The following is a 19,432-nucleotide window of genomic DNA, read 5'->3' on the forward strand; positions in this document are numbered from 1 at the left end:
AACAGCTACGGCTTTCAAACTTGCCATACTTTGTCTCTAGGCACCTCCCTACACAACGACATCGTCAAATGCGACAATGTGGATTTGATGGCCATCATATTGGATGCTACTTCGGGGCAAATGTTGTCTTCAAAAATGTATACAGGTTTCTCCGATTTTTTGTTTGCAAGGCAAATTTAGCAGCTACAACACTTGAAATACATGTTCTGAAGTTGTTTTTGGCTGGTGAACAATTTTTGTTCTTAGTCATATATCAAAAGTCACGTGATGCTGCGGCCATATTGGATTGAAGCTGTTGAAAGGAAATTTTCAGATTTTGTGAAGTACGCATTTTCCGCAATCCATAACTCTGAAAATATTTACTGCAGAACATTGTAATTTTGCAGATATAGAATAGTTACCTGATATATGTACCAAGTGGAAGTATATTGCGATATCTTGCTTAGTTATGCATATGGAGATGTTTACTTTTGTTGTTTATTTTCAACTCAGATGTATTTTCAAAAAATTGCAGCACCATTACTATTATAGCTACGCAGCTAAAATCTTGCAGTGTGCAGTAACTTGATGTGCTAAACATTTTTTGTTCTTTCATGCATGTCAAAATGTGAATTGTTTGGCCGCCATATTGGATTTCAGAAGATTCTTATGACACTACATTTGAAACGTTGTAGCTACTACAGTTCTACACAGAATGACGGAAAATCGGCATAGTGCATCAGCATGAGACGCTTAACATTTCGTGTTCTTACATGTATATCAAAAGTTTCATCGTTTGGCGGCCATATGGCTTTGAAAATTGGAGAAATCTAATATGCGTCTAAAACGGCATAAAACTGCATATAACTCCCTTACTATTGATCCAATCGCTTATAGATATTCCCCATTAAAATCTCTAGGCTGTAGGCCCAATAGCAAAGGGCAGATAAATCAAAATTAATTCGAAATTTTCAATTTGAAATGCAAATATCTCCAAAACTACTGCTGCAATGACTACCAAACTTCTTGAGCAGATGCGCAATCAAAATGTCTACAATTTCGCCTGGACGGGCCAAGTCGCTCAAATGCACCGTTTGGCTGCTATTTGGGATTGAAGTTTTTGCTGCTGTTTTTCAGCCAAATTCTGACTACTTTGCTCCCAAAATCTGCTGCACTACAACTACAACAGCTACCGCTTTCAAACTTGCCATAATTTGTCTCTAGGCACCTCCCTACGCACTTACATCATTGTTTAACTCATTAAGGCCGGGAGCCGCGTATATGCGTCAAATTAGTTAGCTTCTCACAGCGAGAGTCGCTTATTGGGGTTAATAAAAAGCACCTCTTATTCAGCGAGAGCCGCATATTGGGGGTTACGAAAAGCACCTCTCATTCAGCGAGAGCCGCGGATTGGGGGTGTTACATTTTAAATTCGTACTGTACCTATAATTTCAATCAGTTTAGCAGTAATGATCAAAGATTAGCTTTTCTTACGAGAGAGGTTACTTTCTCTGTTAATGAGAAGAACTATTAATGTGTTTTGACAACAATTGCTTGCAATGTTGGGGGCTTATACTGGCAAATGAACACATGTCTGCAAGAAAAGGGATTATGAGATGTTGTTACAGGAGGTACGTGTTTGTTACTCGTCATTGGGAGTGAATACTAAGATACTATGTTTGCACATTGATTGAATTAATGGTGACAAGGTTACAAAACCATCTTCTAAGTTAAATCATTCAGTCATTCCTTGTAATAGTTCATATAATGAATCGTAGACATAAATAGCAATACTGTATTACACTCATGTTCGTGTAGATTTGAAATAAACCAAGTTACTAATTTAGACCTAATTCATTTGCGACTATTGCTTTTTAAAGTTGACAATAATACATAATCGAATATGAAGTGATAACTCTTGCATCTACTCATAATATACATATGTAGTACACATAAACCATACAAAGGTAACTGGGGTATTTTGTTCAAGCTGTTTCATGCTTGTTTGAAATGTGATTTTTCAATGCAATTTACATAAGCATTGTGTAAGAAACGTTTGTATTTGATTTCTGTAATTATCTTATCCTGTGTAATGATCATGTGTATCAGATCCATCGTTAATAAAAGGAGGATAATATATCAGTTACAGAATTGATGTGTATAATCATTCAATCAGACAACACTAAATGAGATATGTGAACACCTCTTTCAACCTCAAAATAACAGCCTCTGGTCGAATGCATGTCCAGGTAAACTTGTCCTGTGACAAGTGTAAAACAAACTAATGTGTTGTTACAACATTGGACAACCTGTTTTGTGGAGTCACGCCCATTGTCAATCTTCTGAACATCGTTTGCTTTCAAAACAAATATAAGTATGTCCATCTTCATAAATATTTGGGGAGATTCAACTACAAATGTATACATCACAATAAATCAGTATCGTGTTACTTTTTCAAAATTCTATATGTACTTGAATTATGGTATTTATTCGTAACAATGTGCAGATTAAATTGAAATGTTCAGCGAACCATTATGATTGATGTACAAGTAGTGTACACAAAAAGTATATGCAAATAAATACTATCTCTACTCAATAGTTGGATTGGGTTATCCGGGGTAAAAATAATCGGATTGTAGCGCTTTGAGCGCTTCAAAGAAAAATAAACTCGTCAAAGTGCTTGTTAGTTCTACGTGTACATTTCAGGCAACCTTACGATTATATATGTTCATGATACACAAACTTTTCATGATAGCTAGAGTTGATAAAGCCAAAATCTAGCATATCGATTGGTCAACGATCTAACCAATAGTCAATCTGTATCCAAGCTGTCTGGTGACCGAACGTACTCTTCGGAAATTTAGCCCATGCCCCATCACCTTTCATTTCCAATGTGACAGGTATCTCATGATGATTGATCATAGATAACAAACCAGGGAGTATATTGAACAGTTAAGATACAAAACGACCTATTCGGGAACTTTGATGACGCCCACCCCATGACCCTTTGTCTTATTTATGTGCATGGAATAGCATTATACAGTATGCATACATGTATGTTCGTGCGATAACGTATATTTTCTGCGTTAAATCTAGATGAACCAAAGCGACAAACTGAATCTGTTATATGTAAGTCACAGACTAGCTTATTAGTACTTTCCTTAAAATATTCAGTAAACACTAGCAATGTATCAGCGAAAACGCTTCTTTCATAGATTTTTATGCATGTGCGTAAATTCGTCTTTACTGCCATTGCCATAGATGTTTTGAACAATTTAATCTCACACAATGATATGAGTGGGACATAATTTGGTTTAAGTATGTCTTACATACAAAGATTCCAAACATGTGTGAAGAAAGGCACACTTACATAATCCCTTACTTTATGTGCTATTGAAAGTTTCTTGACACTTCTCTGTAATTATCACATGTAACAACTAATTCCGTTGATCCATCAACAGTAAAAAGCAGGATAGCATATTAGGCATGGCATTGATACCCTTGCGTATCATTCAGACTACAGTAATAAGATTGAGCACTACTATTGGTCTTGAAACAACAGTCTCCTGTAAAATTTATATGTAGTCACGCTCCTACTCCCTTATTGAACGGATTGTCCCGGGATAAGCGTACAATAAACATGTGTTGTTATTTTGTTGACAACCCACTTGATGGTGCTACGTACGCTTCATTCTCTGTACTGTATATGCACACATGGGTGCAATCTGGTGAACCTTGATAGCGATACGATATCAGACAATACACAAATTGATACATGATAGTTAGAATATACAACCAAAACACAACATATCCACTGGTCAACAATACAATAAAAAATCAATGTATCCAATCTGAGTGACCAAACATGCCCTTCAGAAATTTAGGCCACGACCCATCACCTTGCCCTTCCTATGTGACAGGTTCTCACGATACGATTGGTCAAAGTATCAGCCAATATAATGAGTAAGTGAGATATAATGCGTTACAGTCGTGATATTTTATCCCATCACATGACGGGAAGCTTTCTTTAGCATCGAGTAATGATAAATGTATCATGCAGTATGTATGTGTATGAATGGAGATGTATGTTTGCAGCGTTAAGTTAAGATGAACAAAGTGACAAACTATAAATTTCTATATGCTCCATGTTACTTACACACCTATTGATACTTTCCTTGAAATAGTCAGTAAGCACGAGCAATGTATTGGCAAAAAATGTAGACGATTATAATGCAAGTTCCCCCCTCTTTTTAAACTCAATTATAAATAATATATTATAATTCAGTCAATACGATGAGAGAGACAGGGGGAATTTGTATATTTGCTCATCTCGTACGTACAAAGACCGCGTAGGTGTTGATAAAAATAAAGCACACACTGGCAAAGGGGTATAAGGGACACATGTAATAAATTACATGAAATGCTGTAATATATGTATTTACATCGGCCTCTTTTCCATCTTTACGACACAATTAAATAATCAGTACTTGTTTGTGAGACTAGACAGTTTCCTGTCATATCCGAGACCTGCCAGGGAAATCAGGCATGATTAGCACTAATTAGCCTCGTCGCAGCAATCAGGCAGTCAGCGAGGGGTGCCAGGTGTTTGGCAGTGGAGCGGCTCCAGGGCTTAATGAGTTAAATGCATCGTTTTGACGGCGATACACACTGCATTAGCTAAAAAGATGACAAGACATTTGAGACGTACCCCAAATGAAAGGAAAGAGTGCGGAGCAAATTTACTAATATTTCTGCTTAGACCGCTTTAAATATCTATCGAAAGTGCTTGCCTCTATGTACACATCACCAGAAACAATACTAGCCATCAAAATGCCCAAGTTTCTGCATATTAAGAAAATAGGCACTTCTTATTATCACCGACGGCCCACGAATACGTGGCAGAATGTGCCAAAAGGTGCTCCTACATTTTCAAGTCATCTGAAAGAAAACGCGTGGAGGATTGCAAGCGTCTGGGAATACACACCACCATTGACTGCAGTTTTCATGTTCAATGGTTCCGTTTAAAGTTGGCGATATGTTGATGTCCTGTGTGTATAAATATCACGTCTCTTTGTGTATGTCAAAAGCACTACCGCTTACCCGATAAATTTTACCTGAGCTTCAAATGAAATGAGTTTTTTAGAGAAACTCCTCTTATAGACTTACATACATACGAGACAACAAAGACAAGATCCTAAACCACGGACGGCTTTTTGGTGTGTTGTGTACGTTATGCGTCCATTTATGCATAGAAAAAAACGAAGTGTATATGTCAATATCCCTTCTGTTTTAGACGTGGGGCTCCCAATGAGTCTCCACGCCTAAACAGCAATGATATTTACCGATACACCGAGGAAACCATGAATGTAACTTACTTATACTAAATTTTCAGTTGAGTTGTCATATTCTTTCTATATTATAAATAATTTTACATGCATTTGAATGGATTTCAAGATCATGACTAGTTAAAAATTCATTTCCTTGCATCTCCTTTTCACCCTCATTATCTCTGCTTGAGCATGTAATGCACGTGAAATTCATTCTAAGGTGGGAGGTGACAAATCGGAAGCGTCTCGCCAAGCACCGGTACAATTGGCTGACTTGCAATTGCTGGTGTCATTTAAAGTAATTAATCACAAATGGCATTGTTTTCACACTGAGTTCCAGACCATGGTTTAATTATGAAATGTAAGCATGAAATTTCCTATTAGAATTATGATATATAAGCGTTTATGAAACTTTTGACACAACTTAACTTATGAAGATGGCGCTTTTAAGCTTGCGAACCTAAAGTACAAGTATTTTCCACTTCAAAGAACAGATGTAGACAATAATTCCATGTGTCTCGCAAAAGATTACATGTTTTTGAAAATTCTCACTTTGTACAACCCAGTGGCTGGTCTAAGATTCTATTAAAGGTGCATAAAATATATGCATGTCATGTATGTGCTTTGTTTAAGTATATGCATCATGCCAGAAGTAAGATAACATTTTTTACAGGTCCCATAGATTTTGCACTCATCCTTTTGAAAACGGCAAAAATAAAATTTTGCGCCAGGTTGACGTGCTAGAAGGCCCTGAAATAAGCAAATTAACTAGGTCTGGTGGTACTTCTCCAACCAAATCTTACATTAAACTGTTTGAGAGGCATTCTAGAAGTTGCTGAGATAAAGATGACAAGAATTTTATGGATGATCAACTTCTTTATTCCAGGGTAGCGACGTTTCGGTATAGATTCTTATACCGTTTTCAAGCGTGTGGGAATGGCAGGGGGAGTACAATATATATACAGCAGAGATGAGCATGTGATGACAATACAACAATAACAGGATTAACAATAACTAATTGAGGTAACAATACATTAAAGAAGTGTTGAGCTAAGCTGATTAAGGACTGAAGCCAGCGGGGGGGGTGGGGGGGTGGGGGGTGGTAAGAGGGTTAGTTGACAGAAGCCAGAGTGAGATGAGTGGATTAATTAGTGGAAGCCAGGGTGAGTTGAGTGGATTAATTAAGACTGGGGGCCAGAGTGGGTTGAGTGGATTAATTAGTGTTAATGATGCAGTTGAATGCCGGAGAGACAAAGACGCCTTGATCCCTGTTGATTGTTGGGTTGTGTCTGCGGATTTGTACTGCTTCAGCAAGTTTGCGTTGTTTGAAGTCATGTTTGTTGCTAGCAAGTGTTGTGACAGTGTCCCAGTTGATGTTGTGGTCAGGAAATTTGGTGCTGTGTTCCGAAATGGCTGATTTTGTGTCACCGTTGTTTGTGGAGGTTTTGTGTTCTTTAATGCGTATGTTGAGTGGTCTGGATGTTTCCCCAATGTAGTTGCTGCCGCAGCTGCAGCTTATGTTGTAGATGACGCCTTTTGGGTGTTGTTGTTGTGTACTGTGTTTCCTACCGTTAGCCTTAATGATTGTTTTGAGGGGTGTTCCTGTTGAAAAGTAGGTGTCAATGCCTGCTTGTTGCTTGAGTAGATGACTGATGTGGTGTGATGTTTTGCCGATGTATGGTAGTGAGATGCGTATGGGAGCGGGATCAGGCTTGGTAGTAGTGGGTTTGGGAGGTGGGTTGACAGTGGAGTTAATGACACGGTTAACAAGTTGGGGAGGATAGTTGTTTAGTTGGGTGAAGACATGCTTGAGATGGTTTAGTTCGGGTTGAGGAGAGACAGAGGATAGGTTTAGGGCACGGCGGGTGAGGGTAGAGATGATGCCCGTTTTAGTTCGGAGTGAGTGGTTTGAGTCAAAGTGGAGGTATTGGTCAGTGTGAGTGGGTTTACGATAGACAGAGGTTTGGATGGTGTTGTCAGTGGTGCGGGTGACGAGAACGTCAAGGAAGGGGAGTTGTGAGTTGCTTTCAGTCTCAAACGTGAACTGAATGCGGGGGTGTTGCTGGTTAAGGTGCTGAAGGAGAGCAGAGGGATCGTTAGCTTGGGGCAGAATGACAAAGGTGTCGTCAACCTTCCTGAACCAGCAGGTTGGTTTAATTAGTGAGGAATCATCTCTACCCTCACCCGCCGTGCCCTAAACCTATCCTCTGTCTCTCCTCAACCCGAACTAAACCATCTCAAGCATGTCTTCACCCAACTAAACAACTATCCTCCCCAACTTGTTAACCGTGTCATTAACTCCACTGTCAACCCACCTCCCAAACCCACTACTACCAAGCCTGATCCCGCTCCCATACGCATCTCACTACCATACATCGGCAAAACATCACACCACATCAGTCGTCTACTCAAGCAACAAGCAGGCATTGACACCTACTTTTCAACAGGAACACCCCTCAAAACAATCATTAAGGCTAACGGTAGGAAACACAGTACACAACAACAACACCCAAAAGGCGTCATCTACAACATAAGCTGCAGCTGCGGCAGCAACTACATTGGGGAAACATCCAGACCACTCAACATACGCATTAAAGAACACAAAACCTCCACAAACAACGGTGACACAAAATCAGCCATTTCGGAACACAGCACCAAATTTCCTGACCACAACATCAACTGGGACACTGTCACAACACTTGCTAGCAACAAACATGACTTCAAACAACGCAAACTTGCTGAAGCAGTACAAATCCGCAGACACAACCCAACAATCAACAGGGATCAAGGCGTCTTTGTCTCTCCGGCATTCAACTGCATCATTAACACTAATTAATCCACTCAACCCACTCTGGCCCCCAGTCTTAATTAATCCACTCAACTCACCCTGGCTTCCACTAATTAATCCACTCATCTCACTCTGGCTTCTGTCAACTAACCCTCTTACCACCCCCCACCCCCCCCCCACCCCCCCCGCTGGCTTCAGTCCTTAATCAGCTTAGCTCAACACTTCTTTAATGTATTGTTACCTCAATTAGTTATTGTTAATCCTGTTATTGTTGTATTGTCATCACATGCTCATCTCTGCTGTATATATATTGTACTCCCCCTGCCATTCCCACACGCTTGAAAACGGTATAAGAATCTATACCGAGTGAGTGAGTGAGTTTAGTTTTACGCCGCACTCAGTAATATTCCAGCTATATGGCGGCGGTCTGTAAATAATCGAGTCTGGACCAGACAATCCAGTGATCAACAACATGAGCATCGATCTGCGCAATTGGGAACCGATGACATGCGTCAACCAAGTCGGCGAGCCTGACCACCCGATCCCGTTAGTCGCCTCTTACGACAAGCTGAGTCGCCTTTTATGGCAAGCATGGGTTGCTGAAGGCCTATTCTACCCCGGGACCTTCACGGGTCGAATCTATACCGAAACGTCGCTACCCTGGAATAAAGAAGTTGATCATCCATAAAATTCTTGTCATCTAAATCTTACATTGTTTGGTCTGATGTTGTTACCTCTTAATGCATAGACTTTTTAGTGTAACATGGAATAGCATATACGCATTCATTCTGGAAATTCCTCATCTGTGAAACAAACCGATATATAAGTGGAACTGCGGTATTTTGCCTTCGGTTCAATATACATGTCTTGTTTTGATAGTTATGGTTTCCTGTTTAAATCACAAAGCAGGTTTTAACGGCACAGCCCGAAGAGCTACATGAGTCTCCACGCCTAAACAGCAATGATATTTACCGATACACCGAGGAAACCATGAATGTAACTTACTTATACTAAATTTTCAGTTGAGTTGTCATATTCTTTCTATATTATAAATAATTTTACATGCATTTGAATGGATTTCAAGATCATGACTAGTTAAAAATTCATTTCCTTGCATCTCCTTTTCACCCTCATTATCTCTGCTTGAGCATGTAATGCACGTGAAATTCATTCTAAGGTGGGAGGTGACAAATCGGAAGCGTCTCGCCAAGCACCGGTACAATTGGCTGACTTGCAATTGCTGGTGTCATTTAAAGTAATTAATCACAAATGGCATTGTTTTCACACTGAGTTCCAGACCATGGTTTAATTATGAAATGTAAGCATGAAATTTCCTATTAGAATTATGATATATAAGCGTTTATGAAACTTTTGACACAACTTAACTTATGAAGATGGCGCTTTTAAGCTTGCGAACCTAAAGTACAAGTATTTTCCACTTCAAAGAACAGATGTAGACAATAATTCCATGTGTCTCGCAAAAGATTACATGTTTTTGAAAATTCTCACTTTGTACAACCCAGTGGCTGGTCTAAGATTCTATTAAAGGTGCATAAAATATATGCATGTCATGTATGTGCTTTGTTTAAGTATATGCATCATGCCAGAAGTAAGATAACATTTTTTACAGGTCCCATAGATTTTGCACTCATCCTTTTGAAAACGGCAAAAATAAAATTTTGCGCCAGGTTGACGTGCTAGAAGGCCCTGAAATAAGCAAATTAACTAGGTCTGGTGGTACTTCTCCAACCAAATCTTACATTAAACTGTTTGAGAGGCATTCTAGAAGTTGCTGAGATAAAGATGACAAGAATTTTATGGATGATCAACTTCTTTATTCCAGGGTAGCGACGTTTCGGTATAGATTCTTATACCGTTTTCAAGCGTGTGGGAATGGCAGGGGGAGTACAATATATATACAGCAGAGATGAGCATGTGATGACAATACAACAATAACAGGATTAACAATAACTAATTGAGGTAACAATACATTAAAGAAGTGTTGAGCTAAGCTGATTAAGGACTGAAGCCAGCGGGGGGGGTGGGGGGGTGGGGGGTGGTAAGAGGGTTAGTTGACAGAAGCCAGAGTGAGATGAGTGGATTAATTAGTGGAAGCCAGGGTGAGTTGAGTGGATTAATTAAGACTGGGGGCCAGAGTGGGTTGAGTGGATTAATTAGTGTTAATGATGCAGTTGAATGCCGGAGAGACAAAGACGCCTTGATCCCTGTTGATTGTTGGGTTGTGTCTGCGGATTTGTACTGCTTCAGCAAGTTTGCGTTGTTTGAAGTCATGTTTGTTGCTAGCAAGTGTTGTGACAGTGTCCCAGTTGATGTTGTGGTCAGGAAATTTGGTGCTGTGTTCCGAAATGGCTGATTTTGTGTCACCGTTGTTTGTGGAGGTTTTGTGTTCTTTAATGCGTATGTTGAGTGGTCTGGATGTTTCCCCAATGTAGTTGCTGCCGCAGCTGCAGCTTATGTTGTAGATGACGCCTTTTGGGTGTTGTTGTTGTGTACTGTGTTTCCTACCGTTAGCCTTAATGATTGTTTTGAGGGGTGTTCCTGTTGAAAAGTAGGTGTCAATGCCTGCTTGTTGCTTGAGTAGATGACTGATGTGGTGTGATGTTTTGCCGATGTATGGTAGTGAGATGCGTATGGGAGCGGGATCAGGCTTGGTAGTAGTGGGTTTGGGAGGTGGGTTGACAGTGGAGTTAATGACACGGTTAACAAGTTGGGGAGGATAGTTGTTTAGTTGGGTGAAGACATGCTTGAGATGGTTTAGTTCGGGTTGAGGAGAGACAGAGGATAGGTTTAGGGCACGGCGGGTGAGGGTAGAGATGATGCCCGTTTTAGTTCGGAGTGAGTGGTTTGAGTCAAAGTGGAGGTATTGGTCAGTGTGAGTGGGTTTACGATAGACAGAGGTTTGGATGGTGTTGTCAGTGGTGCGGGTGACGAGAACGTCAAGGAAGGGGAGTTGTGAGTTGCTTTCAGTCTCAAACGTGAACTGAATGCGGGGGTGTTGCTGGTTAAGGTGCTGAAGGAGAGCAGAGGGATCGTTAGCTTGGGGCAGAATGACAAAGGTGTCGTCAACCTTCCTGAACCAGCAGGTTGGTTTAATTAGTGAGGAATCATCTCTACCCTCACCCGCCGTGCCCTAAACCTATCCTCTGTCTCTCCTCAACCCGAACTAAACCATCTCAAGCATGTCTTCACCCAACTAAACAACTATCCTCCCCAACTTGTTAACCGTGTCATTAACTCCACTGTCAACCCACCTCCCAAACCCACTACTACCAAGCCTGATCCCGCTCCCATACGCATCTCACTACCATACATCGGCAAAACATCACACCACATCAGTCGTCTACTCAAGCAACAAGCAGGCATTGACACCTACTTTTCAACAGGAACACCCCTCAAAACAATCATTAAGGCTAACGGTAGGAAACACAGTACACAACAACAACACCCAAAAGGCGTCATCTACAACATAAGCTGCAGCTGCGGCAGCAACTACATTGGGGAAACATCCAGACCACTCAACATACGCATTAAAGAACACAAAACCTCCACAAACAACGGTGACACAAAATCAGCCATTTCGGAACACAGCACCAAATTTCCTGACCACAACATCAACTGGGACACTGTCACAACACTTGCTAGCAACAAACATGACTTCAAACAACGCAAACTTGCTGAAGCAGTACAAATCCGCAGACACAACCCAACAATCAACAGGGATCAAGGCGTCTTTGTCTCTCCGGCATTCAACTGCATCATTAACACTAATTAATCCACTCAACCCACTCTGGCCCCCAGTCTTAATTAATCCACTCAACTCACCCTGGCTTCCACTAATTAATCCACTCATCTCACTCTGGCTTCTGTCAACTAACCCTCTTACCACCCCCCACCCCCCCCCCACCCCCCCCGCTGGCTTCAGTCCTTAATCAGCTTAGCTCAACACTTCTTTAATGTATTGTTACCTCAATTAGTTATTGTTAATCCTGTTATTGTTGTATTGTCATCACATGCTCATCTCTGCTGTATATATATTGTACTCCCCCTGCCATTCCCACACGCTTGAAAACGGTATAAGAATCTATACCGAGTGAGTGAGTGAGTTTAGTTTTACGCCGCACTCAGTAATATTCCAGCTATATGGCGGCGGTCTGTAAATAATCGAGTCTGGACCAGACAATCCAGTGATCAACAACATGAGCATCGATCTGCGCAATTGGGAACCGATGACATGCGTCAACCAAGTCGGCGAGCCTGACCACCCGATCCCGTTAGTCGCCTCTTACGACAAGCTGAGTCGCCTTTTATGGCAAGCATGGGTTGCTGAAGGCCTATTCTACCCCGGGACCTTCACGGGTCGAATCTATACCGAAACGTCGCTACCCTGGAATAAAGAAGTTGATCATCCATAAAATTCTTGTCATCTAAATCTTACATTGTTTGGTCTGATGTTGTTACCTCTTAATGCATAGACTTTTTAGTGTAACATGGAATAGCATATACGCATTCATTCTGGAAATTCCTCATCTGTGAAACAAACCGATATATAAGTGGAACTGCGGTATTTTGCCTTCGGTTCAATATACATGTCTTGTTTTGATAGTTATGGTTTCCTGTTTAAATCACAAAGCAGGTTTTAACGGCACAGCCCGAAGAGCTACATGAGTCTCCACGCCTAAACAGCAATGATATTTACCGATACACCGAGGAAACCATGAATGTAACTTACTTATACTAAATTTTCAGTTGAGTTGTCATATTCTTTCTATATTATAAATAATTTTACATGCATTTGAATGGATTTCAAGATCATGACTAGTTAAAAATTCATTTCCTTGCATCTCCTTTTCACCCTCATTATCTCTGCTTGAGCATGTAATGCACGTGAAATTCATTCTAAGGTGGGAGGTGACAAATCGGAAGCGTCTCGCCAAGCACCGGTACAATTGGCTGACTTGCAATTGCTGGTGTCATTTAAAGTAATTAATCACAAATGGCATTGTTTTCACACTGAGTTCCAGACCATGGTTTAATTATGAAATGTAAGCATGAAATTTCCTATTAGAATTATGATATATAAGCGTTTATGAAACTTTTGACACAACTTAACTTATGAAGATGGCGCTTTTAAGCTTGCGAACCTAAAGTACAAGTATTTTCCACTTCAAAGAACAGATGTAGACAATAATTCCATGTGTCTCGCAAAAGATTACATGTTTTTGAAAATTCTCACTTTGTACAACCCAGTGGCTGGTCTAAGATTCTATTAAAGGTGCATAAAATATATGCATGTCATGTATGTGCTTTGTTTAAGTATATGCATCATGCCAGAAGTAAGATAACATTTTTTACAGGTCCCATAGATTTTGCACTCATCCTTTTGAAAACGGCAAAAATAAAATTTTGCGCCAGGTTGACGTGCTAGAAGGCCCTGAAATAAGCAAATTAACTAGGTCTGGTGGTACTTCTCCAACCAAATCTTACATTAAACTGTTTGAGAGGCATTCTAGAAGTTGCTGAGATAAAGATGACAAGAATTTTATGGATGATCAACTTCTTTATTCCAGGGTAGCGACGTTTCGGTATAGATTCTTATACCGTTTTCAAGCGTGTGGGAATGGCAGGGGGAGTACAATATATATACAGCAGAGATGAGCATGTGATGACAATACAACAATAACAGGATTAACAATAACTAATTGAGGTAACAATACATTAAAGAAGTGTTGAGCTAAGCTGATTAAGGACTGAAGCCAGCGGGGGGGGTGGGGGGGTGGGGGGTGGTAAGAGGGTTAGTTGACAGAAGCCAGAGTGAGATGAGTGGATTAATTAGTGGAAGCCAGGGTGAGTTGAGTGGATTAATTAAGACTGGGGGCCAGAGTGGGTTGAGTGGATTAATTAGTGTTAATGATGCAGTTGAATGCCGGAGAGACAAAGACGCCTTGATCCCTGTTGATTGTTGGGTTGTGTCTGCGGATTTGTACTGCTTCAGCAAGTTTGCGTTGTTTGAAGTCATGTTTGTTGCTAGCAAGTGTTGTGACAGTGTCCCAGTTGATGTTGTGGTCAGGAAATTTGGTGCTGTGTTCCGAAATGGCTGATTTTGTGTCACCGTTGTTTGTGGAGGTTTTGTGTTCTTTAATGCGTATGTTGAGTGGTCTGGATGTTTCCCCAATGTAGTTGCTGCCGCAGCTGCAGCTTATGTTGTAGATGACGCCTTTTGGGTGTTGTTGTTGTGTACTGTGTTTCCTACCGTTAGCCTTAATGATTGTTTTGAGGGGTGTTCCTGTTGAAAAGTAGGTGTCAATGCCTGCTTGTTGCTTGAGTAGATGACTGATGTGGTGTGATGTTTTGCCGATGTATGGTAGTGAGATGCGTATGGGAGCGGGATCAGGCTTGGTAGTAGTGGGTTTGGGAGGTGGGTTGACAGTGGAGTTAATGACACGGTTAACAAGTTGGGGAGGATAGTTGTTTAGTTGGGTGAAGACATGCTTGAGATGGTTTAGTTCGGGTTGAGGAGAGACAGAGGATAGGTTTAGGGCACGGCGGGTGAGGGTAGAGATGATGCCCGTTTTAGTTCGGAGTGAGTGGTTTGAGTCAAAGTGGAGGTATTGGTCAGTGTGAGTGGGTTTACGATAGACAGAGGTTTGGATGGTGTTGTCAGTGGTGCGGGTGACGAGAACGTCAAGGAAGGGGAGTTGTGAGTTGCTTTCAGTCTCAAACGTGAACTGAATGCGGGGGTGTTGCTGGTTAAGGTGCTGAAGGAGAGCAGAGGGATCGTTAGCTTGGGGCAGAATGACAAAGGTGTCGTCAACCTTCCTGAACCAGCAGGTTGGTTTAATTAGTGAGGAATCATCTCTACCCTCACCCGCCGTGCCCTAAACCTATCCTCTGTCTCTCCTCAACCCGAACTAAACCATCTCAAGCATGTCTTCACCCAACTAAACAACTATCCTCCCCAACTTGTTAACCGTGTCATTAACTCCACTGTCAACCCACCTCCCAAACCCACTACTACCAAGCCTGATCCCGCTCCCATACGCATCTCACTACCATACATCGGCAAAACATCACACCACATCAGTCGTCTACTCAAGCAACAAGCAGGCATTGACACCTACTTTTCAACAGGAACACCCCTCAAAACAATCATTAAGGCTAACGGTAGGAAACACAGTACACAACAACAACACCCAAAAGGCGTCATCTACAACATAAGCTGCAGCTGCGGCAGCAACTACATTGGGGAAACATCCAGACCACTCAACATACGCATTAAAGAACACAAAACCTCCACAAACAACGGTGACACAAAATCAGCCATTTCGGAACACAGCACCAAATTTCCTGACCACAACATCAACTGGGACACTGTCACAACACTTGCTAGCAACAAACATGACTTCAAACAACGCAAACTTGCTGAAGCAGTACAAATCCGCAGACACAACCCAACAATCAACAGGGATCAAGGCGTCTTTGTCTCTCCGGCATTCAACTGCATCATTAACACTAATTAATCCACTCAACCCACTCTGGCCCCCAGTCTTAATTAATCCACTCAACTCACCCTGGCTTCCACTAATTAATCCACTCATCTCACTCTGGCTTCTGTCAACTAACCCTCTTACCACCCCCCACCCCCCCGCTGGCTTCAGTCCTTAATCAGCTTAGCTCAACACTTCTTTAATGTATTGTTACCTCAATTAGTTATTGTTAATCCTGTTATTGTTGTATTGTCATCACATGCTCATCTCTGCTGTATATATATTGTACTCCCCCTGCCATTCCCACACGCTTGAAAACGGTATAAGAATCTATACCGAGTGAGTGAGTGAGTTTAGTTTTACGCCGCACTCAGTAATATTCCAGCTATATGGCGGCGGTCTGTAAATAATCGAGTCTGGACCAGACAATCCAGTGATCAACAACATGAGCATCGATCTGCGCAATTGGGAACCGATGACATGCGTCAACCAAGTCGGCGAGCCTGACCACCCGATCCCGTTAGTCGCCTCTTACGACAAGCTGAGTCGCCTTTTATGGCAAGCATGGGTTGCTGAAGGCCTATTCTACCCCGGGACCTTCACGGGTCGAATCTATACCGAAACGTCGCTACCCTGGAATAAAGAAGTTGATCATCCATAAAATTCTTGTCATCTAAATCTTACATTGTTTGGTCTGATGTTGTTACCTCTTAATGCATAGACTTTTTAGTGTAACATGGAATAGCATATACGCATTCATTCTGGAAATTCCTCATCTGTGAAACAAACCGATATATAAGTGGAACTGCGGTATTTTGCCTTCGGTTCCATATACATGTCTTGTTTTGATAGTTATGGTTTCCTGTTTAAATCACAAAGCAGGTTTTAACGGCACAGCCCGAAGAGCTACATTTCAAACATACACAACCATAACTTACGCCACATCAACCATTGAAAGATTAAATAGCCATTTTGTTCATGTTTTACTAGTCATTTAAAATATTCTTAGTGATTTAGCATATCTACAACCTGATGTATCTTGTGCTGATGATCTAGCGAAATATTGTCACTGAAGCAGGAATAGCTGCTGTTGTTTTTAAATTCATATGCAGTCACAACCAGTATCATCTGGACTATAGAAACGTACTATCGTCCTATGGTATTGAGTATTCAGCTGGTACTGGTATGATGTTATGAATGTTGTAAGTCAAATTTACATCAATTGAACCACGAAAGTGAACACACTGAATGGCGTTGTCTATCCATCTAGACTACTTCTACGTTTGTGCTGGTAGAGTGAAATTTCCAAGATTAATCACAAGCTCAGGAACAATTCAAGTACGAGTATGTCAACAAGATCAATGGTGTTTTTTTCCTGTACGTTATTGAAGTTAGATCACTGGACATGTTTGTTATGTTCCTTGATATAGATTTACTTAATACAACATATATTGTATATATATTTAAGTAACATACCGTGAATCACATTCAGCTTGGCCTACCAAGTTTTATGTTTTAGACATTTTTTAACAGATTGTTGTGCCGTGTGCATGCTTTGATCACTGAATGGACAACTACTAAGTTTTTTTTCTCTTTTGATGCTATTTTACAAGTAGCATCTGTTTCAAAGCCAATAAGAATTGATATCCTAATACGGGTAGCATCTGTATTTAAAGCCAATATGAATTCAGAGTTAAAGAATGACACATTTCCCATTACTGACAGTAGCTTGTATCTATATTATCTGTAGCCATGACTACTATTGGAAGTACGTCTCAGATGCAAATGGCTGTCTTGCATAACATCCAAGAAGCCCTCATCGCTGCTCGCAGGTATATTTTCTTTTATGATTATAAGACATGCAAGTGTATACAGGGCTGATAGAAATTCCATTTGAAAAGTAATTACAGAAAACATGTAACAAATTTATCAATAGGATACTTACACAAGCTGGGACTTGGATTTTAAGTTTCCAGTTTGTTGTAACAGGTCTGACAGTCTCATCCTCCATTTCATCTCGCTTTCATATAATTCCTGCAATCGCATTGCTTCCATCTCCTTTGTCTGACATTGGGACACGGCCTTCTCATACCTGAGTTTCAGATCCAGATTGTCAACCTGAAAGAATGAGGAGAATCTAATATCTATTCTCATACGCGAGTGAGTTTAGTTTTACACTGCACTCAATATTCCAGTTATATGGCGGTGGTCTGCAAATAATCGAGTCTGGACCAGACAATCCAGTGATCAACAACATGAGCATCGATCTGCGCAATTGGGAAGCAATGACATGTGTCAACCAAGACAGCAAGCCTGACCACCCAATCCCGTTAGTCGCCTCTTACGACAAGCTGAGTCGCCTTTTATGGCAAGCATGGGTTGCTGAAGGCCTATTCTACCCCGGGACCTTCACGGGTCATCAGCCAACTGACAACTGTTGCAGTGAGGTGATTTTTATCATCTGTCTTTATTACTATAATCATTGCTTCTGCATTATAATGCCAATTTATGCTGTCACTGTAATACTGTTGTTGTGATTTGTGTTACTTCACAAACTTGGTGAAATTAAGATCAGTTAAACTTTTTAGATCAATGTTAAATCATTGCTTTGTTGTTTGATGGTTTCAGGTGCTGTTTAGTCAGTCAGATGGTTCCCATTCTATTTTGGTCTGATTCAATTCAGAAATAAATATATGTTACAAAAAATACATTTCATATCATTGTCAGAACTTACTCCTCATGCATTTCTTATTAGATTTCTTCAAATCTAATTTTAACATGAAACTTACCTCAAGATATTTTTTATCCATGGCCAGCCGAGACTCTTTCTCCCCATGAGATATATCCAGTTGATTTTGAGCCTGAGCTTGCTGTTCCAGGTAACGATTCACCTCATCAAGCTTCATGTTTAGGTCCATACGATATTTAGCTTCAAGTTCTGTTCGAATATCATCAATGTCTGTGGTTGATTCCCTTGGCTGGCTGCTGTGATCATTATGCTACCAAAAGATAAAGTGGGAAATCTCACAAGAATGTCTATACAGAAGACACATTTCAATTCAATTCTTTTATTGCTGAAGTGTAGGCCATTGGTTCATAACTACAAAAGTTGTATTGGTTAGTTGTAAAAGTTATTTATAGGGTTACAATCTGATGAAGAGTTTGAATTATGCTTTACTTGGGTTGATACAAAACGCTTTTGGTAAATGGTTCAAGCGGAGCTGTTTGAATTTGGAACACACAAGGAGAAAGTGGTACTCATCCTCAATATAATCTTCATTGCACTGTAAACATACCATTTCATCTATATACATTATCATTTCTATCTATATACTCTATACAGAACTTTCCTAAAACACTGATGCACTTCTGTAATCCTCCTGTAATATCAGATATAAGTGCAATGTCATTTGCAAAAAGAAGAATAAATATCTGAACAACATCAGGATATAAGTGGATACCTGGGCCCGCTTGCACAGAGCAATCTTTGTTACAATCAATCTGATCCTACAATCAACTATATAATCACCATACAGTTGCCCTAATCTACTTGCACAAAGATGATCTTACGACACAGCATGGATTTAAAGATCCCAATCTTAACTAAGATCAAACTCTTGAACGTTGGTGGTACAAATTTCTTAAACTTGACTCCTGTCTACAGTTGTCTTCAAGTGTGCATAGCATGCAGCGCATTATTGACCTAATGATCAATTTGGCATCTGGTTAGTGCTATTTGAAATAAAATCCCAAATATATCCCACAAGCATTAGATTTGCAACGACATGAAAGTGTGACATGACTGTGGGAGTCTTGTGGAAAATGCATGACAG

At 40.6% G+C, this 19,432-nt stretch overlaps 1 protein-coding gene across 1 annotated transcript in view; it reads right to left on the reverse strand.

Moving 5' to 3' along the window:
* Nucleotides 1–19,432, reverse strand: part of LOC137296913 (ankyrin repeat domain-containing protein 26-like) — a 523,769-nt gene that overhangs the window by 58,449 nt on the left and 445,888 nt on the right. The window contains exons 39-40 of the mRNA XM_067828810.1: nucleotides 18,389–18,598; nucleotides 17,545–17,717 (exon numbers count right to left, since the gene is read on the reverse strand). Of these exons, the coding sequence (XP_067684911.1) occupies nucleotides 17,545–17,717; nucleotides 18,389–18,598 (383 nt within the window). The remainder of the gene's footprint in view (nucleotides 1–17,544; nucleotides 17,718–18,388; nucleotides 18,599–19,432) is intronic.

This window comes from Haliotis asinina, chromosome 9, assembly GCF_037392515.1.
Source record: "Haliotis asinina isolate JCU_RB_2024 chromosome 9, JCU_Hal_asi_v2, whole genome shotgun sequence".
Taxonomy (NCBI): Eukaryota; Metazoa; Mollusca; class Gastropoda; order Lepetellida; family Haliotidae; genus Haliotis; species Haliotis asinina.